The 25,964-nt window shown below is 41.1% G+C and overlaps 1 protein-coding gene across 1 annotated transcript; it reads left to right on the forward strand.

The window, feature by feature from the left end:
• ZRSR2 (zinc finger CCCH-type, RNA binding motif and serine/arginine rich 2) lies at positions 1-25,361 on the forward strand. The gene is made up of 11 exons (XM_068533602.1): positions 1-312; positions 721-800; positions 4,182-4,275; positions 8,339-8,447; positions 8,642-8,728; positions 11,555-11,593; positions 12,200-12,318; positions 17,790-18,003; positions 21,800-21,855; positions 22,623-22,732; positions 24,812-25,361. The coding sequence occupies exons 1-11, from the start codon at positions 272-274 to the stop codon at positions 25,270-25,272; spliced, it is 1,410 nt and encodes a 469-aa protein (XP_068389703.1). The 5' UTR covers positions 1-271; the 3' UTR covers positions 25,273-25,361.
• Positions 25,362-25,964: the final 603 nt, after the last annotated feature.

Raw genomic sequence — 25,964 nt, forward strand, 5'->3', positions numbered from 1 at the left:
CTGGGGAAGCGCTAGGAGGGAAGAATTACTTACAAGACGGGTTAGGAGCCCCAGAGGATTTTTCGAGAAGGAGACATTTACTTGTGCAGGATTTTGGAAGACGAGCTACCTACCTCCCGTCGTCCGTCTTTGGTCAGCCAGGCGGGGGAGACATGCTCCCGCCCCCTCTAGCCCGAGAGGCCGCGCAGCGACTGCGACCGCGCGCGGCTGCGCACGCCCTCAAGCCCGCCCTTTCCGGCCGACTCTTACGGGGCGTGGCTGTGCTGGCAAGATGGCGGCGCCCGAGAAAATGGTGATCCCGGAGAAACTAAGGTGAGCTGGGTTGGGGGAGATACGCTGACAACAAAAGGGGACGGAGCGGACCGAGGCTGGGATGAAGGCTATGCAGGCAGGAAGGCAAGGGGAGCTGGGCGAAGCAGATGAGCCACCGCGGCAGCTCGATCCCTTCCCTGGACGCGCCCCGGACTGTCCGCGGGCATCTGTAGGCTCAGGGAGGCGAGGAAGGGTACAGGTGATGGGATGGAGAAGGCCTGCCGTCTGCGCATGGGATGGCGAGGTGATGGTAAAAGCATGCTCTGTAATTAAAACACGGGAAGCAAGGTTTCACTTTCGAGCACCCAAACGAGTTCCTGTCACTGGGCGCGGAGGAGCGGGGAGGCTTAGGCAGCGTTGCAGGTGCGGCCACTGACGCTGGAGTGTGTTTGTGTCTTGCTTTTCCAGCCACAAAAAGTACAGGGCCGCCCTGAAGAAGGAGAAACGAAAGAAACGTCGGCAGGAACTCGCTCGACTGAGAGACTCAGGTAATGGACTCATCCTGTTTTCTGTGTATGAAACTGCTCCCACGACTCCCGTCCTAACTTGAGGCCCCAGTGTCAGAAGGAAGCCAAGTACCGTATCCGAAAAAGAATTGCTGTGGCCACGGCCTCTCAAAAAGTTGTGTTAGACCCATGTCAGAAACAATGTTAACGTAGTCAAGGGTGGGGGGGGGGGAAGTCACGGTGAATCATCACCCACTGATTACGTGTTAAGTATTTATGAAGCATCTAATATTACAGGTGCAGGCATTACGAATTATAGCAGCTAGCACAGCCTTTGCACATAGTAAGTATTCGGTGAATATTTTTCTTTGTAAACCAGCGGCAGTCGAGGGTTTTAGACACTTTGCAAGTTTTTCTTAAACTTCACTAACATGAGAGACCCCTTGTTGACATTATTTAAATATATATGCATAAAATTAGTTGTGAAACTTACTTGACTTATAAAGCAATATACTTACAAATCACAAAACCAAGTGAAATTATACAATTATACATCCAGTAAAATTCATATCTACCTATTTTTTTTTTTTTTTTGGCTGCAAGTCGTAAAATGTGAGGTCTTAGTTCCCTGACCAGGATTGAACCAACGTCCCCTGCAGTGGAAGCTCAGAGTCTTAACCACTGGACCGCCAGGGAAGTCCCCATATCTACATTAATGTAATGTTAGGGATGATGGGAAATACACGCTCACAACGTGAATATGGTACTGAGTGGAGTTTGGAATGCCACTACTACTGTTGCCCTGTGGTTACTTATCACTTTTTTTTTCCTATTAAAATACTGTGGAACCTTCATCTGTACTGGTGGTGGTGTCATTTGGCCTTCATGGCAGAATCTAACATTTGTATATTAAACCTACCTGTTTAATGAACTTAGTTGTAAAGTTGTATAGTGTAGTTATAAATGCAGATGGAAGCACTGAAATCACGCAGGAGTACTGAGTTATAATGGTTACCATCCACATTAGCCAGAATATACCTGTTAAATTATCCTAGTCAATTCTTGAAGTCCACAGACTCAAGGAACCAGGATTCTCAGGCCTTGAGAAAATAGCCATGGAGGTTTTACTTACCATTGGAGTTACCCTGTAACTGTTTCAGCAGCAATACTTGGGATATTTAGAATGGAAGGGGCAGTGCGTTGCCCTGCAGCCTGTATTAGCATCTCTTTTTCATTCGTTCAAAACTGGCCCGCTAGAGGCAGGATAAAGCATCAGGGATAAAAGGAAAAACAGGTTAGGTTGGCGTTATTGATGCCCTTAGTGATTCCCCACCCTCCTTAAAGTTTTCAGCTTCCTTACTTTGTTAACCTGTTTTCTTGTAACATGCCCCCACTTTTTAAAAGTCTTCGTTTTCTTTACATATTTTAAATCCAACATATTTCATTGATTTTTTTATTCCCCTTTAACTTTGTAAAGTGCATTTGGAGTGAGCCTCTGTGAATAGGCAGGTGGATGTGTGCTTTGGCAGTTTAGTCAATTGAAGGATGCAGCTCGCTGGTCTGCTCGTGATTATATATGGCTAATGGCAGATCCAAGACTAAGCGCTTGTCTCTGGATGGCTGCTCCTGCTTTGGCCTACTCCAACTCACAGTTCTTTACTTAGTGGTGCTTCATGAATACTGTGGTCTACCAAATACTGCTGTGGGTTGTAGCACATGTTGGATGGGCAAACATTACCCAGAAGGCTAGAATATAGAAATATTCTGTAAGAATTGCTATAAGAGTGAGTTGGCAAGTGATTGGTAGAAATTTCTGGAGTATCAACCTCTCTATTACAGGTAGCCTCTTTAGCCCCCAGTTGTACTTGAAATAATCTGAAACGAGCTGCATTATCAGAAATTAAGGTAACATGAAGGATAAAAAGCAAGTTGCAAAATTGTAGCATGATTCCATATACAGTTACATGTGTAATACAGTTAGATACACACTTGACCCTTAAACAACATGGGTTTTGAACTGCGCAGGTCCACTTATATGTGGATTTTTTTCAATAGTAAATACTGTTGTACTACATGGTCTGCAGTTGGTTGAATCCAAGGATGCAGAACCACAGATACAGAGGAACCATGGATGTGGAGAGCCGACTCTAAGTTATACATGGATTTTCAACTGCGTGGAGGGCCAGTGCCCATTAACCACTGCATTGTTCAAGAGTCAGCTGTATTGTGATTATCTAGGACTGGGTGAGCCTTTGGTTAGACCTATACTTAATATATGTGACAGACAATATCTTTTTCCTTTTAGCCTGAGATCTTCTGTTATATTTCCTTAAGATCACTTCAGTTTTCCTCCTTTTTTTTCCTCAAATTTAAATTCTGAGTAGAAGAGGATATAAATTTTTATTATATTAAAACTTATTTTCCCATGTTTTTATTTTGAAAATGGTCCATTGTACAGAAAGTTGAAAAAATGATTCAATAAACATCCATGAACCTTTCGCCTAGATTTGTCAATTGTTAACATTTTGCCTTACTTTCTCTCTCTATATAGATAGATAGATACATACATATGTACAAATTTTTTCTGAACCCTTTGCATATCAATTGCATATACATACCCCTTACCCCTAAATACTTCAGCCTGCACCTCTTAAGAATAAGGACCATAATAGTAAACAAATAAAGGAACATTATTTCAGTAATATGATATATAGGCCATATTTAAACTTTCCCAATTCAAGTTTGATTATTTTGAAAAGCTCAAGCCAGTTGTCTTGTGGAATGCCCTGCATTCTAGATTAGTCTGTCTTCTCCTGATTAGCTTCAGGTTACACTCTATAGCAAAATACTACAAAGCTGATGCTGTATAGCTCTCGTTGCATACATCAGGGGGCCTCTCATGTCAAGTTGTTCCACTCCTAATGATGCAAAGTGTGGTCTAAGTGTTGCCAATCAGATGGCTCCATTGTAAAAGATGTTTCTGCCTTTGTAATTAGTACTCATCTGAGGGCTGATATTTTGAGATAGTGTAAATAAATATCCTCTTCCCAAATAAATATCCTCTTCCTACAGTGGGGTGCAGAAGTGAGGACTTTTCTACTTAAGTCTTTCTACATTTTTCAGTTCCCATTCTTCTATACAGGTGGATGTTCCCTCCCACACCTCACCATCTTTTGGGGTATCACTATGGAACCATCAATACATTTTTTAAGTTTAATGTGTTATCTACTACCATTATCGTTCTTTTCAATGTTCACGTTGTTCCAATTTGGGCGATTGGGGCCCTTTATTATTAGAAAGTTTTAAAAACAGGTTTGTACCATAATTGTAAAGATGAAAAATTGTATATAATTTTTTTCCTGAATTATTGACCAAGGTTTTGTAATATACAGATAGTATACTAAAACATTTACATTCCTTCAGGACTCTCACAGAAGGAAGAGGAGGAGGAGACAGCAGCGGATGCTTTTATTGAAGAACAACGACGAGAAGAAGAGAGGCTGTTGGAGAGAGAGAGGTCAGCACTGATTGAAGCACTTCCTGCGAACCCAGTTATTTTACTTGAATATCCTAAGTCTTCACTAACTAGGACGGGTCTTCTTTATACAATCTTATACAAAATAGGTCTTATAAAATACCCTGGATAAACTGTTTAAACCTCTAGCTGATGGGCTGAAAAAAGATATTGTCTTTAAAAAAAAAAAAAAAGTATTATTCACTCTTTTTCCTCATTGGTAAATGTTTTTGAAAAAAAATCCAAATAATTAAGAAGTGTAAACAGTGAAAGGGCTTCAATAAACTCAACACACCAAAGATAGCCCCAGTAAGAAGGTAAGAAAGAAACTGTAGATGTACTGTATATGTATATTTCTATCATGGGATGATATTTATACATATTTTTCTATAAATTGCTTTTTTCGCTATATAGGACATTTATTTCAGTGTTGGTGCAGAGATCTAATTCAACCATTTCAATAGCAACACAGTATCCATTGTATGACTGGCATAATTTATTTTCTGTTCATAATTTATAGTTCTCTACTGATGGACATTCAGGTTATTTACTATTAAATAACATTCACTTACCATATACTATTAATTCACTCTTATTTACTATTAATTTATTATTATTTTACATTCAGGCTTTTTACTATTATAAAAAAGTTGCAGTGAGTATCCATGATTATAAATCCATGGTAATTGTCCTATTATTTCCTTAGGAAAATGCCTAGAGGAGAAGTACACGTAAAAGGTAGGTGGGCAGGTAGAAAGGGCATCCAGATTGCAGTTTGCAGCCTTTCCAAGAGTGAATCAAGGTGCCCATCTCTCCGCACCTTCACTCACACTAGGCATTATCAATTCTTAAAACTCCTTTAGTGAAAAGTTATATTTCATTGTTTCAAATGTACATTTAAAAAAATTTTTTTATTATAGTTGATTTACAATGTTGCATTAGTTTCTGCTGTACAGCAAAGTGTATCAGTTATACATATACATATATCCACTCTTTTTTAGATTATTTTCCCATATAGGCCATTACAGAGTATTGAGAAGAGTTCAAGTGTACACTTCTTAATTAGTAGGATTGAGCATCTTTTTATATATTATCTATTTGTAGCTTGCTTAGGTCTTGCACCTTTCTCTTTTGGGATTCATTTTTTTTAAAGTTTGTTGTGTAAGCAATGTTATTACTTGATTAAGGATATTAATCCTTTATCTGTCATGTGTGTGATGTATATTTTTCTCATTTGTCATCAGTCCTAAGTTGGCTTATGGTGTTACTCACATAATTTGATCTCCATGTCATCAATTTCATCATGATATCTGGCCTTGATGTCTGACTTCAAAAGGCCGCCCCCATCCCAAGATGACAAAAATATTCTGCTCTTTTTCTCTTTTGGTATTTTTCAGGGGGTAGTTTATTTTTTTTTCCCCAAGTGGTACACGATAATATGAATCTGCTTAATGCTACTCGACTGTACACTTAACTGGTTAAAATGGTAAATTTTATGGTATGTATACTTTGCCACAATAAAAAATAAATAAATAATTTTTTAAAGGAGAAAAAACTTTATAGATCCTGTCTACCTATTTAGTGTGTTCACTGGAAATGTTGCTTCTTTTCTTGTAATTAATTCCTGTTACCCACCTAAGCACGTAAATAGGTGGAAATATCAAAATGCTGAAAAGAAAAAAAAAAAAGTAGTAATGATTGGGAACAGGGAGTTGGATTCAGCCAGATCTGCATTGCAGTCCTGGCCCTGCTACTTACTAGCTGTGTTCAAGTTGCTTAATCTCTCTAAGCTTCAATTTCCTCGCCTTAAATATGGGCATAAACAGGGACTTCCCTGGTGGTCTAGTGGTTAGGACTCCACGCTTCCACTGCAGGGGGCACGGGTTTGATCCCTGGTTGGAGAACTAAGATCTCCCATGCTGCATGATGCAGCCAAAAAAAAAAAAAAACATCAATCATAGTACCTACAGCATAGAATTGGGGAGATTAAATGAGATTAATGAGGTGGTAAGTGTATAGCGCTTAACGTAGTGTGAGCAGATAGGAGGTGCTGTAATATCTCTGGTTGTTCTTACTACTAGAGATTTCTGTAATGATAAAGATGATATGTACAGCATGAAATAGGGAAGTCATTTTTTTTGCTTTCCCATTTACTTAGATGCTTCTTTTAAATCACATACACGTGTCTCTGTGTTCCCTTGATTTTTGTTTATTCCTATACGAGTTGCATAATACTTTATTGTTGAAAAGCAGGAAAATTATTTGAAAATACTGAATGGCTTTATGTACTACTTAAAAGCAGGTGTATAGTGTCAAAGGTAAACAGAGCCGGACATTAGTTAAAGTGCAGGAACAGACTTTATTCAGTAACTCCTGACAGTAGGGGAAGAGTTGAGCTCCATTCTGGTTTGTGCAGAGGCGATCTGGGCTTTTAAAAGGGAGAATGAGGAAAGTGAACAGTACCAGGAGTTGGTCCCTGTGAAGGTGACCAGGAAGCTGTGTTCGTTAGTGGGCAGTTAGGGAAGTTAGGGCTTTATCCTCCCACAGAGACTGGGAGCCAGAGGCCTCATCCTTCTTAATGACTGCATTTCCCAGGAATGGCTCTCAGGCCCTTGAGAGAGACCCTTATGAGCTGTAAGAGACACATATTCATAATTACGAGCCCTTTTGAGTAATGCTCTAGGAGAGGGAAGGCAGAGGCCTATTATCAGGTGTTGGCTAGAGCAAACAGTCCATTTTCTAGGCAGCATTGAGTTTTCTCAGGCAGGCATTTTAATGTGTCTTGGGGGGTGGGAGGTGATGGGGTCATCCTAGGGACACAGCCTTATGCTGCTAAAAGCCATGCTAGAGTTTGCTCAAGTCTCTTAGTGCAGGGGGTTGACAGAGTTATGTGCTCAGAGTTCTAGAGTTCTCAGTATTATATCCAAGTTATTAAGTTTTAAAGTTTGTAACATTTTACTTTTTTGTGGTCTTAAGTATATATACACTTTGGTTCAGTTTATTTACAATGAATATCTTCCTCAAAAGATTCATGAATCAGAGTTCTGCACACTGAAACATCTACATATACTCTATGACATACACAGGAACGTTGACATATGCAACATGCCAGTCTCTACTATGGCTAAAAGATGGGTTCCTAGAATCTGTAGTTGGAAATGGAATACTTTTTCCCATCAAGTATTTGAAATTGTGGTTGGGTCCCCAGACTAGACATAAAACCTTATTTAACTCCTAATGTCCCTGAAGTAATATAGAACAATTTCTCATATTTCATTTTCCTTTTACAAATTCAGTGGGAAAATGCAGTCTAGGTTTTAAACACTTAATCGGCTAATAAACTTTTGAAATATAACCCATCTTTAAGTTGTAAGCTTGTGGTATTGGATATCTGAGACACCATTTTAAGATAAGATCACTCTTTATAATTGGTCATTTCTAAAAATAAACTAGACACCCACTAATCTGTTTTTGTAACTCCTTGTCATCTTTTCTTAAAACCTGTAGCTTTCTTTATTTTAAGGACACGATCACGATGTAGTTCTATTTTTCTTCTCTCAGCAGTTAGGTGCTTGGGGCAAACCACAGGAGTCTCTCAACTGTAAAGAGTAGCAGTCCAAGGGTTTACAGCAGGAGATGCCAGGTTTTTATCGTGCTGCAGTCCTGCGATGGGCACTTTCAAAATGCATAGAACAGGAAGGGTAATACTTTCTGAATGTGAAAAGCTGGATGTTACTCACTTTATTGGCACCTACACATCACTGTGGTCAACCTAAAGGGAAAGCTAGAGTGTCATTGTTTTGTGTAAAGATGTTACAGATAGGAAACGTAGAAGTAGTGATTTTATGCTGTCACCCTCTAGGAGGATAGTTGCTAAAATGTAGTGCTTTTCCAATATCACTAATCATCTCCTGATCCTCTTACCCCCACTTAACTGCTTTCTAGAAAATATCTTTCATGATACTTTCATCATTCCCAAAATGTCATTTGCTATCATATATGTGTGTGGATGTATTTGTAGATTAGCGCCCATTCCTTTTATTTGATCACGTCGTTACATCAATAGGCAAAAATTACATGAGGAGTGGTTGCTGCGGGAACAGAAGGCGCAAGAAGAATTCAGAATAAGGAAGGAAAAGGAAGAGGCAGCTAGAAAACGGCAGGAAGAAGAAGAGGTATGGTATTAATCAGATAACCAGTTAACCAAAACGAGTCTCATTGAGTTACATACCTTGAACTTTAAAAATCCGGATATTATCCATTTTACCAGTGTTAAAGTTTTTCATTCATTTGCCCCATGTGTGAAATGTTGTAAAAAAGCGAGTCTGAAAAAAAATTACCTTTCTTCTTTCTTTTTTCCTCCGTAAAGAGAAAGTTAAAGGAAGAATGGGAAGAACAGCAGAGAAAAGAGAGAGAAGAGGAGCAGCAGAAGCTACAGGAGAAGAAAGAAAGAGAGGTGATTCCCGTCACAGGAGGATGAACGCAATGCGTATCCTCTTAGTGAGCGGATGGGGCGGGTGCTGGGCTTGAAGGGTAAGCTATAGGCATGTCAGGTTGGGACTTGGTTTTTTCTTTAGAAAGAGTCATGTTTTTAGTTTGGATATACACTAGCGTTTCCTTATGATGCTCTTCTTTGGGTGGGTGCTGTGGCAGACGCCTTAAATGAAGGTTTTTCTTCAACTCTGCCTATCTTACTCTCTATACCAGGGATTGGCCAACTTTTTCTGTAAAGAGCCAGAGTAAACATTTTAGGCTCTATGGTCTGTACGGTCTTTGTTGAAAACGTCCAACTCGGCCAGTGTCCCGTGAAAGCAGCCATAGGTAACACGAAAATGAAGGGTGTGGCCACGTTCTAATAAAACCTTACTGTTTTATTGATGAAAAACAGGCAGCTGGCCCCTGCCTTACACTTTGTACCACTCTAGAGCAAATGGTGTTCTTCGGAGGTTTTGTTGTATATGGGTTGACTTACTTAGAGAATACTATTTTGTATAGTTTCCACCTTTGTTTGATTCATAAGAGACTTCACTGCTTTGGACGTGTCGGCAAGAACTAATAGGTTGAAAGAAGTCAGAAACTCAAATGTTGAGGGATGAGGAAATCTTTTTTGTTATTAAATCTTGACTTCCTTTCTAACTTGTGCTATAAAGGCAATTGTAGCTAACCTATAGTTGCTCACACACAAAAAAAGAATCTATAAGGTATATGTATATGTCTTCTATATCTTCCAGGATTGTTTTTAAAGATTGCTTTGGTCTATTTTGCTGCTGCTCCTTAACAGTGTATTTATTTAAAGATATCACAGCTCATCTTTCCTTGCCTGATTCATCAGGATGTATCTTTTCTGTGATAATGCTATGTTTGAATAGCATAAAACTGGGTAATCACCAGATCATGGGGAAAAATGCATTTGTTTACATCCTGGTCATGATGGGATAGAAGCAACCTTTGTTTCTTTTGTCTCAGGCCATCAGTTAATTCCAGTGCAAATTTTAAACACCCTTATTTGAGTACTGCTTTCCAGATGAGGCAAGATCATGCTAAGTTTTTAGGGGGCAGGAAAATTGTTTGGAGCTTGTCATTTTTTTAACAGAGAGTAATAAATTCCCATTTTAACAGTGGAATGTTCTTCAATTGAGGTCTTTCTGGCACCAGATAAAAGCTAACGCTTTTGTTTCAAAGGAAGTCTGGTGAGACATTAAGGAGAAGTGGGTAAAATGAAGTCGATTCTAAGCATATATAAAGGGATCTGCATTCTGTGTTTCTCCTGTGAGCTAGATGCTTCTCTGGGGGTTGGAGATAGGGCAGCGAAAAAGATCTGTACTCACTGAGTTCGGTTTCTAGATGGCGGAACTGAATATAAGCAAGCAAAAAAGATCATTTTAAGTGCTCTAAGGTAATGTTAAGTGGTATAAAGGAATAAAGCATTAGAAAAAAAAAAGAAAGAAAGCAGAATGTCATGTGACAGAGTGATTGGGGTAGGAAAGTACTTCTTTCGATTGCCTGTCAAGGAAGACTTCTCCAAGGAGGAGCCGATGTGTGAGCTGACGCCTGAATGCAGAGATCTCAGAGAGAAGGGCTCCAGGCAGAGGGGGGAGGCCTTGAGCATGCAGCTGAAAGGAGGTCAGGGCGCCTGAATCCTAGAGACCAAAGGAAAGAGCGGCAGGGGTGGGGAGGAAGTCAGGAGGGTAGGCAGGGTCATTCATGTAAGGCCTCCTGGGTGGGAAGGAGGAGTTAGGATTTTACCTAAAGTGTCATGGGAAGCCATTAAAGGGTTTTTAATCAGGGAGTGACTTCATCTAATTTATATCTTTACCTTTAACAGATCATTCTAACTTTTGTGTATAGAATGGGGGGTGGGGGTGGGGAGTGGTGACCAAGGAGTTAAGAGTGGATATATGGTGACCAGTTAGAAGGCTGCTGTTGCAGACAGGACGTGATGGTGGTTTGGATGTCAGTACTGCTTAATACAGAGAAGTACAGAGATCTGGGGTGAGTCGCGGCACAGTCAGCGGAACCCTAGCTGGTAGGCTGAATGGACGGGGAAGGGAATTCAAGTCATACTTCTAGCTTTTTAGTTTGAGCAGGTGGTCAGATGGCAACACCGTTTACTGAGATGGGGCATTTAGATGGGCGAAGGGTAGGGAAGAGTAAAGTTCGTTTTGAGCACGTTAAGTTACTGCGGACCCTTAACGTGGCCAGGAAGAGTTAATCAAGTAACCAGCTAGACATATGAGTCTTCTATGTAATGCTTTAAGGAGCTAGGGAAGAGAAGTCTGTCGAACATAATTTAAAACTTATTTAAATGCCAAGGAGGTCAAAATTTACTGGCATATTGCAGGACTGACTTCGCCTTATCGGAAAGTTTGAGATTTTTCATCAATCCCAGTTGCTGCTGTTCATGTCATAATGTAGCGTCTGTTAAATGTCTGTGATGTTTCAGCTAGCATTGTCTTTTATGATATTCACTAATACCTCATCTTAAAAACTAGAATGTGGAATATATGTTCAAATCTACTAAATACTATTACTGAAATTATTAGAAGACTGTGTTTTGCAATGTGTGCTGTTAAATGTCCTAGTTGAATGAAGATTCTCAGCTATATGTCTTTTGAAAGCTTTTCAGAAGATCTGTGCTGTAGAAAGCAAATTAGAACCTGAAGCCTTTTGTGTGCGTAAGTTTTTTTAAAATTGTGACACATGAGATTCTTAACCAGAGAAACCAGATGTGACTTACCTGACTTTGAGGTTTTCATTAGTCCTATGTTTGCACCATTTGTAGGAAGCTGTGCAGAAGATGCTGGAGCAGGCTGAAAATGAGGTATTTTCAAAACCTTTCATTAAGAATTTGAGACCGATGAACATTTCTTTAAAAACAATACTTCCAATAATGTTAATTTCGTGGTAAGCTACTTAGATCCTGTCTGAATGTGGGAATCACCCGTGTGGCTCTGTGCTTTGTACAGCAGCAACAACAAAATTGAACTGATGAACAAAAGCAAAGATCACCCTGGTGGACTGGACTTGTTTATAGTCCTTAAAGTGTGTGTAACCAGCATCACACACTCTTACGCCCAGATGGATGGTTTAACTTGATTCGCAGTAACTTAGATTGCTCTCACGGGGTGGTTCGCTAAGAAGTCCTTCGACCCTTTTTGGAATGGATGGACAGAAGGGAAGCCTGGGTGACTGCTCCTGGTAGCCATAGTGATGCCTGATGATGGGCAGTGACTGGGAGCCAGGAGAGACATATAGCCCCTGTCTCACGACAGTTGTTTGTAGAGTCTAGATTGTGTGACACAGCTTGAATGTGTATATTCTTACATGAATCTGTTTTTATTTTTGACCAAAATATTTGAATACCTTTTAAACATTTACTTCTTCATGGATTTTTAACACCAAGTAAAGTCATGGTTATTTTTAACAGTTGGAAAATGGCACCACATGGCAAAACCCAGAACCACCCATGGAATTAAGAATAATGGAAAAAGATCGAGCCAATTGTCCATTCTACAGTAAAACAGGAGCTTGCAGATTTGGAGACAGGTAACCAGTTTTGCTTTATTGTGTCAGAGTTAAGTGACTCAAAATGTTGAGGTTTTTGAGTTGGCACGGGCTGGAGTTTGAAATGTTCACAGGCAGGCGTCTGCTGCATTCTTGCTGCTGCTCCAGTTCCCCCAGCTGAGCATCCCCTGCTCCCTCCACACCCCATACCTCTTCTGTGGGCGGGCTTAGTCCAGTTCTCTGGCAGGGCTTCCTTTGCATTCCTCCCACAGCTATCTGAAGACCTTTTGCTTTTATTTTCTTCCTGCACTTGTATTAGTCCACATGGGACAACTGGGATGGGGAGATAATCTATTTCAAAAGACTGGAGCAGTCTGGCTTTATTTTTTGAATGGCAAACACTGTACGCAAAAGAGGCTTTAAAAACTGGCATGCCCAAAGGGATATCTGTGAAAGACAGGATCCGAGCGAGTAGAGGAAAATTCTAATGTGCGTTCTCAGTCTGCTCTGATTCAGGAACAGACACCAGGTTCAACATCTGGCTTTAGCGGCTGTCAAGGTGGGAAAGTTACTTAAGCCCTCTGTGCCTTAGTTCCCTCACCTGTAAAATGGGGATTAAAAGCAGTACCCCTCTTCTAAGGCGGTTGTGAGTGAATGCAGGGAAAGCAGGGAGAACGTGGCAGGCCCATGGCAAGTTCTGAGTGTTTGCTCGTATTTTCATTTTGTTACTGTTGCCCTTATTCTCTGAGACACTCTGGTTCCCTCCCTCTTTTGGATCAATGATTTTAAAACAGGACATTCATGTGGAAAACTAAGTGTTGATGTTTTCATTCATTTAGCAAATATTTAAATACCAACTGTATGCCAGGCAATGGTGAGTTTTATAATTTGGCTTGTTTATGAATGAACAGCTTGAAGTAGCTAAATAATTCATAATGGTGAATAAATCCATCTGAGGCAAAATCTAATTATTACTTTTCATTCTGCAGAAGAAAAGATCTAATTATATCTTAGTGTCCTATTCATCATAAAAAGGGATATGAATAGGCAAATTCATATGTATTTAATGAGAAACTGTGTGTTGTCTCTCATGTTTATTTTATTCATAAAATTATCCATGCTGTTTTATTTCCTTCTTTGAAAATATGATCCTTCTCTAGCTTTCTCTTTCTTTTTTAATTTAAGCCCTCACATCATTTTACATTTTTTAAGAACAGTGGTTCTCAACCCTGGATGCACACTAGAATCATTTAGAAAGCTTGAAAAAAATTATTTCCTACCTCAAATTGAGTAAATCAGAGTTTCTGAGACTTGGGCACCCGAATTTCTGAAACGTGCTCAGGTGTTTCTGATGTGCCCAGGATTGAGAGTCACTAATGTAGGATTTGTGACTCCTCTTATATTTTATAGCTGGGATTGTATATGCCCAGAATATCTGTGAAAGGATTCACAGGATCCGGCCAATAGTGAAAGTCTCCTCTTGAGGAACTGGGAACTAAGGAGGGGAGAAAGGCTTTACCCCCCTTCGTATCCTTAGAAGTGTTTCCCAAATGTATGTTTGATTTCATCAAAATAGTAATAATTGATTGATGTAAAACATCCCCCACCAAAGAAAAAATGTACAGTGAATTACCTTTGAAAGACAGTTGAGACTCAATGTGAGTTCACCTTTGCATTGGCGGAGGTGGGGTAGGGGTGGGGGATTGAACCAAATTGTATGTAAGGTCTCCCAGCTGCAGGAGTCCTCAATTATGATATGTCTCTAACATTTCCCTAAATGTGAAGACTTGTGGTCATCGGATTCTGGAGTCTTCTGTTGGGCATAAGTGAGAGAAGGGGAGATGTCCTAAGTGGTTCCAGGAAATCAGTTGACAGTACTTCTTTGTGAAAAGGGGAATGGACTGTCAGGCTCTCAAAACCCATCCCTGAGAGCCATTTCAAGGAAATACTGACGGTGGTCAGATTAGTTTGTGAACCTTTCTTAATATATTCACAGGCATGCGAAATTTCACCATCACAACTATCAAAAAAAAAGTATGAGAGCGATTTGGGTATTTGCATGATTCAAGTGATCAGTTGTGAAATAAGATTCCATGAAACCAGCAGTTACAAACTCCAGCACCATCCCTTCAAACAAAGATACTGCTGCCCTTTCACAGAGAGCCCCAGTGACTTGCTCCAGATCATACAACTGTTCTTTTCTGTTAAGGTCTGTCACATCATCAAGCACTCCCATAGCTAAGCATTTCTTTGGTTGCTTTGTTTTTGTAATTAGTACGAGTTTGATTCTAGAACCTTTCTGCACTTGGAGTCACAGCTTTGAGGGGAGTTCAATTTTTTTTTTTTTTTTTTTTTGGTCCTAAAAGAACATAATCACTGATGAAAAGTAAAACTTATTAATCAGAGTAGTTATTTATACCCCACTTGTTTCCAGAAGTGACTTAAAGAAGGCTCACAGGGCTTCCCTGGTGGCACAGTGGTTAAGAATCCGCCTGCCAATGCAGGGGACACGGGTTAGATCCCTGGCCTGGGAAGGTCCCACGTGCCGCGGAGCAACTAAGCCCGTGCGCCACAACTACTGAGCCTTAGCTCTAGAGCCCGCAAGGCACAACTACTGAGGCCACGTGCCACAACTACTGAAGCCTGCACGCCTAGAGCCCGTGCTCCGCAACAAGAGAAGCCACCGCAATGAGAAGCCAGCGCACCGCAACAAAGAGTAGCCCCCGCTCACCGCAACAAGAGAAAGCCCGCACACAGCAACGAAGAACCAGCACAGCCAAAAGTAAATAAATAAATAAATTTGTAAAAAATAAAATAAAGAAGGCTCACAATCTACTACACTAAGTTTAATAAAATAAAAGAAATTGAAAGCAAGGAAAGGAGAAGAAAGTGAGTTACTGTGAACGTACATTTGGCTTTGGAGTTGTATCCATCCCAGGCAGAAATGAGCTATGTAGTTCTTACCAAAAAGGAAATGAGTGGGATCTCTGGAAAGACAAAGCTTTTCCAGGCATCAGAGTGTAAATGTTCCTCCCATGGAATACTGTATAAAGACATTGAGTAGGAAGGTGGGCAGTAACTTTGATAGATGGTTTATTAACAGTTGCATATGTAATTTTCATGAGAATATTTCTCACAAAGACCTTCGGTAAATAATCACAGCCTACCTTTAGCATGTAGCTTGATTCGATAAAGGACAAAGGTAGTGGGTGCCTGGAGTGCTCCCCTGAAAAAAGAAAAAGAGGCATAGGCAGTTAGCTCTACCTGAGGGGGCACTTGGAGACCCATGCCATTTATTGGCTGTCCTTTGGTTAAGGTAATGTCCAACTACATGATTTTGTGGCAGTCTTACTGGATTCAAGGATCTGAGTAAATAGCATGGCCTAAACCAGGAGTCCCCAAACATGGCTAACCTTCAGGACCAGGTGGGGAGTTACTCTGAAAACATGGGTTCCCCACTCTTTGAGGTCTGAACAGATGGTCTAGGGGAGGACCTGAGAAATCTCAGTTCTTCCCAGGTGATTCTGAGAATCACATGGGTTTGGTACCACAACTTTAGACTGCCTTCCCAAATATCTCTTGTCTTAGCTGACTTTTCAGTAGAACCTGTAGGGCTGGCCTTAAATACACTCAGATTATATGGACTATCTCTAGGCCAAGTGGGATTTTTCCCTAGATGGGGACTTTGGCACTGTTCCAAAACTCACAGATGTTCACTTGACATCCTGGGTACTAGAGCCAAGTTCATTCAGATATGATAATCCCATGAGAATTTTAACCTTGTTAAATTGGTTTCTCCTTTAATTCTGTATGTGCTTCATACTTGTAAAATTCTGGTTCTGCTAACACTGCCAACCAGGTTGAATCCTCGTTCTTTTTTCTGTGGGTATTTGTCCTTGGGAAGATGGATCTCATTACAAGGTCTCTGACTGAATAATCTAGGAGGGTCCTTTGAAAAATAGAAAATTTCACTTTAATGAACACAGATTGCACGTTTCTGAGCTGGGCATGGTGTATGCGGGGCATTCTGTGTGCATTGTCTCACTAGGTGTACAGATGTATGTTACAGACAATGGAAAGTGAGCATGAGTTAAACATTTATTCATTTCAGGGCCATTGTATTTTTCTGACACCTGCCTTGTTTTTCAACTTTTTTTCTTCCAAAGTTCTGGGGATTTTTTTCTAAAATTTTTGTTTTAACTAATTTTTTTTGTTTTAACTAATTTTTAAACTAGAAATTTAATCAGGAAAATTTTGACGATTTGGAATCTTAAGCTGCATTTTTTCCCTTCATTTTACTTGAGGAGAAGGAAGTAAATAAGAAAGTAAACTCATATAAAAGATTTTTTAAAAAAATTACTCAGTTAAACCCGGTTCAGTTTAAGCTATGAAAAGAAAATTGTTCTTCACAACGGTTAACCTCCTTCATTAAAGACAAATTCCTTACATTTAGCACATCATATAACACACAGGCAGTAAGTAGACTGTCGATTAGCTCGGATCTCTGGGATCTTCTCTCCCCAGCCATGTGACCTGGGTACGTGTGCTTCTCTAGGCCTCACTTTCTTTCTTTCAAAGTGGAGAAAATACTAGCCCTGGCTGTCCTAACAGGTTGCAAGGATCAGAAAAAGAATATAAAAATGCCATGAAAACTATGAAATGCGTTCCATTTAGCTGAAACTCTCAAAATACCGTTCTCTAAGTGTCGGGTTTGTTGGCGATTGTATGGAACCAGGATTGCACTGTTCTCACCTTGTCCGGAGTCCCATGCTCGGTGTCTGTGAGCCTTTCATCACGGTCCGTCATGCCCACGCATCTCCTCTTTCCCTGTGCTTCCACATGTGTAAGGCTTCCTGAACTTCAGTAAAAGGCAGCTGAATGGCATCTGAACTTGGAAATAATTCCTGACCTTACATTTTAATGAGAGCCAATATATTGGTCAGTTTTAGAACAGTTTTTTTTTTTTTTTAAATGCTGGATACTATTTTTTTAATAAATTTATTTATTTAATTTTTTTTTTATTTTTGGTTGCGTTGGGTCTTTGTTGCTGCGCGCGGGCCTTCTCTAGTAGCAGCGAGTGGGGGCTACTCTTCGTTGCGGTGCACGGGCTTCTCATTGCGGTGGCTTCTCTTGTTGTGGAGCTCGGGCTCTTGGCGTGCGGGCTTCAGTAGTTGTGGCACGTGGGCTCAGTAGTTGTGGCTTGCGGGCTCTAGAGCGCAGGCTCAGTAGTTGTGGTGCACGGGCGTAGTTGCTCCACGGCATGTGGGATCTTCCCAGACCAGGGCTCGAACCCGTGTCCCCTGCATTGGCAGGTGGATTCTTAACCACTGCACCACCAGGGAAGCCCTTAGAACAGTTTTAAGTGTTGAAATTTAAAGTCTGAATGGGGTTTATCATCTTATAGTTCAGTTGAAACAGCTAAGTTGCTTCAGTCTTTATCTCACAGTTTAAAGCAAGCCTTTTATGTGTAATTTCTCACCATTGGAATGCTGAAGTTTTTCCTTCATACGCAGGTGTTCACGTAAGCACAATTTCCCGGCATCAAGTCCCACCCTTCTTATTAAAAGCATGTTTATGACATTTGGGATGGAGCAGTGCAGAAGGGACGACTATGACCCCGACGCAAGCCTGGAGTACAGCGAAGAGGAAACCTACCAGCAGTTCCTGGACTTCTATGACGACGTGCTCCCCGAGTTCAAGAACGTGGGGAAAGTGGTCCAGTTCAAGGTGGGCACATGCAGTGCGTGTGGAGGACGGGACTAGTTCGCCTCCCTCTGAAGCACCGGATGGGATGGGAAAGCGAGGGCACAGGCTCTCCGCCTGGGTGGGACGTGTGCTGTGGTGCAGGGCCTGGCGTCATGTTGCAAGGAAATGTTAATTCTTTTCTCTCCCTCTCCATCCACCTCATTGCCAATACGGTAGAGGTACTACTTGAAATCTTAAACAGGTACTAGCATGACATTTCCTGGGTTCTGAGGTTTTGATGGGAAAAGATATTGCATCCATTCAGTACCTTTATGGTCCCATTCTTTTGCAGCCTGTGAATTCTCTGCATAAGGTCCTCTGCAGATAGGTATCCAAGCGTTCACTTAGGGGCTGCGTATGATGCGGAATGGCCTCCCTCCCGTGGTCGGTCTCCCCTAGAGCCATGGAGAGCAGAGTGTGACAATCCTCTACTTACTCCACCTACCGAGGTGGTTGATTTGTTGTTACTGTATTGTGTTGATGGTGCCTGCTTGCAGCTTCCACCCAAGGTGCACGTTCTTTCTTCTGGAGCTACCCAAGAACATAAACCTTGATTCCTTTTCCTTTCTTGTTTTTACTTTGTTTTTATTCACTGGATACTCTCAATACGGAACATAGTGTTCCCAGAGTCATGGTTTGTGATGCAGCATAGGGGGTAAAAGAAGTGTTCAGATTACAGAGTTATTTTAAAACATTCCTTAAAGCAAGCGTGAAGTCAGGTGTAATGGCTGCTGCTCCTGGGCCCAGTGGTCAAATCGTAACACGGTGAAGCCTCCTGCTGTCTGCGATTTGATCAGATCCGAACCTGAATGATTTTGTTATGTTAGGATGGGGGAAATGGCCCATAATTTGGAAAGAGATAGGAATTAAGCTGTGAGTTTTTTCTGCTAGTTGGAAATGACAGTGGAAAGTTGGAATAGCCAAGAAACAGAGTAACTGCGGCCCTCGTGAAATTCAAGGCTATCCTTCTTTCTACTGATTTCAAGATTTTAAAAAATTCTTTCAGAATTTCTCTTTCCCCTTTACCTTTTCTTTCTGTTGCATGCACTTTCCCGTCTTCACAGTACTTCTAAGTGCCTGGCCACAGACGACTCGGTGCCACGTGAGAAGCACCGCTGAGGAGCTGGTGTGGTGACTAGCCGTGGGCTCTTTGCCTCTTTGTGCCTTTTCCTCATCCCGAAAGGGCGAGGACTGGACTACATCAGTGTTTTCCCTCATGGGGTCCCTACATCATACTGCTTCTGGGAAGTTAGTGCTGGAGCTGCTTGCAGCACCTCAGGCTGCTTAATGGAAATCACCCCCATTATCTGCGACAGGCCGTACCTACTAACCATGGGTTTTTTTTTTTCCTTTTGTTGAGAATTCTGTCAGCCAGGCTCATGCTAATCACATTGGCAGTTATAAATGGAAAGCTGTTTAATAAATTTTTAGTAGAAAAATTTCCAAAACATCAAATTCATCATGGAAAATTAATACCAGGTCTTTGGGAACCACGGGCTTAAATGATCTCTAAGGGCCCTGGTGCGGCTGACGTGGCCTCCTGAGGCCTTTCAGTCTTCCTTCTCTCTCTCTCTCTCTCTTTTTTTTTTTTAAAGATTTCGAGAGGCATGTGGGATCTTAGCTCCCTGACCAGGGATCAAACCCGCACCCCCTGCATTGGAAGGCGGAAGGCGAAGTCTTAACCACTGGCCCACCAGGGAAGTCCCCAGTCTTCCTTCTTTTTTTTTTATAAATTTATCTATTTATTTATTTTATTTTTGGCTGCGTTGGCCTTTGTTGCTGCGCACAGGCTTTCTCTAGTTGCAGTGAGCGGGGGCTACTCTTCGTTGTGGTGCGTGGGCTTCTTGTTGCAGTGGCTTCTCTTGTTGCGGAGCACGGGCTGTAGGTGCGCGGGCTCAGTAGTTGTGGCTCGTGGGCTCTAGAGCACAGGCTCAGTAGTTGTGGCGCACGGGCTTAGTTGCTCCACAGCATGTGGGATCTTCCTGGACCAGGGCTCGAACCCGTGTCCCCTGCCTTGGTAGGCGGATTCTTAACCACTGCGCCACTAGGGAAACCCCCCCACCCCAGTCTTCCTTCTAAGGATGGTGTCAGTCAGTACTGTCAGTCAGTACGCATCCTGCCTCTCTTGGGATGCTCTAATAAAAATACTCTGCAACTAAGTTGTAAAATTATATTGATAGATTCATTTTGAAAAGAAATGCTAAACATTAGTATGAATATTTGAGGACCTTTTTATACCGTTATGTAAAACGAAATCAGATTTGTCATTTTTTAAGACAAATGGTCAATGTTCAACCTCACTAGTAATGGGAACAGTGCATATTAAAATGAGATGTTATTCATACCCATCGGGAAAAAAATTATGAATTCTAATATCAAGCATGGGCGAGGTTGTGTAAATTAGTAAAACCACTTTAGAGAGCAGTTTGTCAGTACCTAGTGAGGTTGAAAGTACATGGAACCTACAAATCAGCATACTACTTCCGGTCATGCACACTAGACAAAGTCCTACTGCCCAGAGATGCATTCAGGCATGCTGACTGCATCGCTGTTTGTCGATGAAAAATTGGAAGCACCTTGGATATGCATCATTAGAGGAGTGGATAAATAAATTTGATAATTTGATATAGCCAGTATTCAGTAGTTTAAAATGAGTCATTAAGTTTACATGATTACATCTTGAAAAAAGGATGTGAAATAAATATTATTTATATAAAATTTTAAAATGTACAAAGCCATACTGTATATTGTTTATCAATATATATACGTGCTTCTTAGCATATATGTACATAAATATGTGTATACCCATATGTGCATAACAGACATACACTTCTTTGTATGTCTGTACATAATATATGTATATATTTTATGGCACACATATGATATATGTGTATATGCCTGTCTGTGTGTATGTATGGCTGTGGGTGTCGTGTCTGTGTAGATAGGGGTGTGTGTGTGTGTGTGTGTGTGTGTGTGTGTGTGTGTTTGGAATGTGAAGGATACACCCAACCTCAGGATAGTGTTCACCTATGTGGTGGAGGAGGGAGAAGAATAGGATGGAAAGGCTTCAACTGGGTCTTTCATGTTTTATGTATTTAAACATTCTCAGTCAAAAATGGAAAATGTTAGTGTTAAATCTGGGTGGTGTATATAGGGGCTGATTTCTAGTCTCTGTATTTTTTTTTCTTTTTTTAAAATAGTCTCTGTATCTTTATGCACGTGTGAAATATTTCATATCTTTGGACAAAAAAGTCAGGATCAACAGGGATCAGGTATTTGGGGCCTGCAGCACTACTATCTGCTGAAGTATGCCTTAAATAGACGTGAGAGTGGGGTAGTATCTTAATTTTGGAATATTTGATTGATAACAACTTTTGGTGATGTTGGCCTGGACAAAAAATGCATTTGATGACTGGAGGGCTTCTTTTCCTTAGGTTTTCGTCTTGTTTTTTTTTTTTTTTAATTTATTTATTTATGGCTGTGTTGGGTCTTCGTTTCTGTGCGAGGGCTTTCTCTAGTTGCGGCAAGTGGGGGCCGCTCTTCATCGCGGTGCGCGGGCCTCTCACTATCGCGGCCTCTCTCGTCGCGGAGCACAGGCTCCAGACGCGCAGGCTCAGTAGTTGTGGCTCACAGGCCTAGTTGCTCCGCGGCATGTGGGATCTTCCCGGACCAGGGCTCGAACCCGTGTCCCCTGCATTGGCAGGCAGACTCTCAACCACTGCGCCACCAGGGAAGCCCTGTTTGTTTTTTAATGATGCAATTCTTCATTGCTCCTTAGGTCAGCTGCAACTGGGAACCTCATCTGAGGGGCAATGTGTATGTTCAATATCAATCGTAAGTATTCTGAACATAAACATCTTCACGTTTGTCACAATATAGTGTTGTGATTACATTGACGTCTGGGATTTTTCCACTGAATACATAGCTTTCATATGCATGGTATTTTTAAAAGTGTATATATTAAGAGCTGACCTAGAAATATGGACGGGATTAGAAAATTATACATTTGTATTTCATTCTTCGTATACTTAGAGAGTTTTAAATTTTTTGCAATATAGTTAATTTTTTACTTATATAATTTTAAAATTAAAACACAAACTGAAAAGGGGTAACTAGAATAGAGAACCCCAAATAATTTCGGTGTGCATTTGGCCCGCTAAGAGAGCAAGCAGTTAGTGTATTGTTTCTGCTCCTCTTGCTGTTTGCCTGTGCCGCCATGGCTAATGGGATAAATTAACCATTGAATTGCATAATAGGAAGGACAGCGATCTGAGCTGAGAAGGAACAGGCACTGACAATGGAAAACACTTCTGCATTTTTAATGGTCCAATCTTTTGGTTTAAGAAGCTTTGACTCAAGTCGATTTCCTTGTATCAAAACCTCTGGGAGGGTTAGTAAAAAAAAACTAAAAAACAAAAGGGTTCCTGAATAAATTGTGAGCTTCAGGACCTTGAATGCTGTAATGAGGACTCCCTAGGTAGCACAAAAGCAGTGAACTAGGTGGTCCTACAGTAAACAAATACAAGGGTTAATTAACAATAGGGTTAATTTGCATATTAGAAAGTTACTCTAAAGTGCATCCTTTAATTTGTGGTTTAAAGGGAAGAAGAATGCCAAGCAGCCCTTGCTCTGTTTAATGGACGGTGGTACGCAGGACGACAGCTTCAGTGCGAATTCTGCCCAGTGACCCGATGGAAAATGGCAATTTGTGGTAAAATACAATATGACTTTTTTCCCCACTGTTCCACTGTCATATAAAGGGATGGTCTTAGGAAAAAAACCAACCTTTTAAAGGTGTGAAGCACAGCTTTTGCCTCACCTGGTAGATGAGCAGAGATCATTATATAAAGTACATCACATTTTAGACCTGTAACCGACCTTGTGGGTCACTTTATGGATGAGGTGACTGGGGTCACAATGTATAGGTGACAAAGTTGGTGCTCGAAGTCCTGGGCTCTGCAGGAAGCCTGAGAAGTTGTGTCTATCAGGGACACCGTCTCCTGATTGCAGTCTCAGAAGTGTTTTCTATTCATTGGCTCCTCACTTGAGCTGGTTTTTTTCCCCATCTTTATCCCTAATGAACCTTCTGTCATCTTTGCCACCTAAAACATTACCTATGACACTTCCTGCCTTATTGCAATACAAGCTTTTGTGTCATAAAGATTGATTATAGCTGTAGAACCTGGTCAGGGCACATTCAGTCGGGCTGACTCATCAGGCAGTGGCTGCCAAATCAGGAAATGAGTCAGCCCTTTGAGTAGCTGGCAATTTTGAAGGGCTCGTTCTGTTTTGATTTCTATCAGATGGGCTTCGCTGAACCATTTCTTATTGAAGTGTTCCGGGAGCTACGAGAGGAGCTGCCCGTGCCTTAGGGGACCACTTCCCCTTACCCTTTGCTTTGCTTTGCTTTGCTTTATACTCACCTGCTTAAAACCTCTTATTTCAAAATCTATAAAGTCTGAATCTTTGGCAACCCGGTCTTAATGGATGCTCTCACTTAAAAAACATTTATTTGAAGGGAGAAAAAAAAGGAATTTAGAATTCCTTGCTTTGGCAAACCAGAAGAACCATTATGCCTGATTTAAAGACTGGGGTGCTGTAAGAGATGGGTCTCTTTTCTCCATTTCAGTGAGGCGCTTCTGAGTGTGACTTTGACTCCCCCAAAGCAGGAGACTATTTATTTCACTTGTTATTTTTTAAATAACAGCTTTATTTTTCCTAGTAACTAATGAGCATTTTGTCGTGTCCTTATTATTGGATTATTGGCCACTGTATATCATCTTTGGACAGATGTCTGTTCAGATGCTTTGCCCATTTTTCATTAGGTTATATGTCTTACTGAGTTGTAAGAGTTCTTGAGATATTCTACAGACAGGTCCCTTATCGCAGATATGATTTGCAAATATTTTCTCCCATTATGTGGGTTATCTTTTCACACTGATGTTGTCCTTTGAAGCACAAAAATTTTTAATTTTGAGGCAGTCCGATTTTTCTATTTTTTTCTTTTTTTGCTTGTGCTTTTGGTGCCATATCTAAGAATCCATTGCTTACCCCATGTCACGAAGATTTACTTGTATGTTTTCCTCAAAGAGTTTTATAGTTTCATAGCTTACGTTTAGGACTCTGATCCATGTTGACTGACTTTTTGTATATAGTGTGTGGTATGGAGGTATTTCACTTTTAACTCTTTTACATATTTAGGGAATTTACCGCTTTTAAAAAAGTTTGAAAATCCCCAAAAGATCTCTAAATTGTTCAAGTAGATTTCACCTTTGACAAAAATCTTCCATGTTAAAAGCACCTGGTAAATTTAAAGCATTAGGCCAGTGTTTATCATCTTGAAGTATAAGAAAATACAGGATCTTTTACTTATAATAGGTTCTTTCTTTTGGTCAGTGCTTTGGTCCTCCCACCACCGTGCCCTCAAAGCATGTTGCCAGGGGGACTCCCAGGGCTGGTTCTTCAGTGTTAATTAGGGATCTACATTGTCAGTCAGCAGGATGGTAAAACCCTAGAAAAAATAACGTGGTCGCCATTGGTTCGGTTGCACTCCACACCATAATCCAGTAGGGGAACGGGGCATTCTGGTTAATTAAAAGTTCTGATCTGTTACTTTTCACAGTGCCCTTTGTTAGAGCATTGAATATTTTTGAAATTCGGGGAACCCAAACTATGACATCAATGTACGTAAGGAGAAAATAGTCCTATCACAAGCGAACATCAGAAATGTACCTTCTGAAAAGGATGAGGTGCCAGCAGTAAATGCCGTTTCCTCACTGTGCCACTGCAGGTTTATTTGAAATACAGCAGTGTCCAAGAGGGAAACACTGCAACTTTCTTCACGTGTTCAGAAATCCCAACAATGAATTTTGGGAAGCGAATCGAGACATGTACCTGTCTCCGGATCGGACTGGCTCCTGCTTCAGTAAGAACTCAGAGAGGAGGGAGCGGCTGGGCCGCCACGACGACTACTACAGTAGGCCACGGAGGAGGAGGAGGAGCCCCGGGCCGGCCCACTCCTACAAGAGGAACGGGGAGGCCGAGAGGAGGAGGAGGAGGAGGAGGAGGAGCCACGGGGGCAAGAAATCTCACAAGCACACGTCCAAAAGCCGGGAGAGGCACAGTTCCCGAAGCAGAGGAAGAAAAAGGGGCCGCAGCCGTGGCCGGGGCAGCCGCAGCCGCCGGAGCCGCAGCCGGAGCTCCTCCAGGTCCAGGAGCCGCGGCAGGAGGACGTCGGGGAGCCGAGACTGAACTCTGCAGAGTCCCAAATCCAAATAAACTTACCATGTCCTTCAGTGATTGTACACCTTATTTGTTATGGGGGCTGCGTAGTTGGAGAGAGGGCTCTCAGCTCATGTGGGTTAGCAAGTCTGGCAAAAGCCTATGTAGCCTGGAACCCTATTTAAAAATACTTTTATTCTCTGGTAATCATTTTGCTTACTATAGAAAACCTAGAAAACGTAAAATGTATACAACACAAATTATTTATAATCCTGACCCTTAAAGATAACCAATTAACACTGGAGCATTGCTTTAAGTCTTTTTCTCTCTTATGGGAGTATGGGTGTGTACACATTTTTTTTACACAAAGATAACATATGGCTGCAGTTGAATATGCTTTTTTTCACACCAAACATTGTCCTATTCCATCAAGCCCTAGTGTTACTGTTATTTTTACTCACTGCATAGTGTGGATCTATCAGTTTATTCAACAGTATCCCTATTGTTGGATTTTTAAGTTATTTTAAGTTTTGCACTATTAAAGAATCCTGTGCTATAAACAGTCCTGTGGTGGATTTCCTTAAATACTTTCATACATTACTGGTCATTTCCCTAGGATAAATTACATCAAGAAATATGAATACAGAAGTCTTTCCAGATTGCCCTCCATAAAGACTACCAAAAAATTTACCGTCAACAATAAATTTTGCTGTTCCTGCAGC

This window comes from Eschrichtius robustus, chromosome X (assembly GCF_028021215.1).
Source record: "Eschrichtius robustus isolate mEscRob2 chromosome X, mEscRob2.pri, whole genome shotgun sequence".
NCBI classification, from domain to species: Eukaryota; Metazoa; Chordata; class Mammalia; order Artiodactyla; family Eschrichtiidae; genus Eschrichtius; species Eschrichtius robustus.

Excerpts from the sequence above, each read along its gene's own strand:
- ZRSR2 (XM_068533602.1), top strand. The coding sequence starts at position 272 with ATGGCGGCGCCCGAGAAAATGGTGATCCCGGAGAAACTAAG. Across the intron at positions 801-4,181 it reads CGCTCGACTGAGAGACTCAG|GACTCTCACAGAAGGAAGAG; the intron begins GTAATGGACTCA and ends ACATTCCTTCAG. Across the intron at positions 4,276-8,338 it reads AGGCTGTTGGAGAGAGAGAG|GCAAAAATTACATGAGGAGT; the intron begins GTCAGCACTGAT and ends TTACATCAATAG.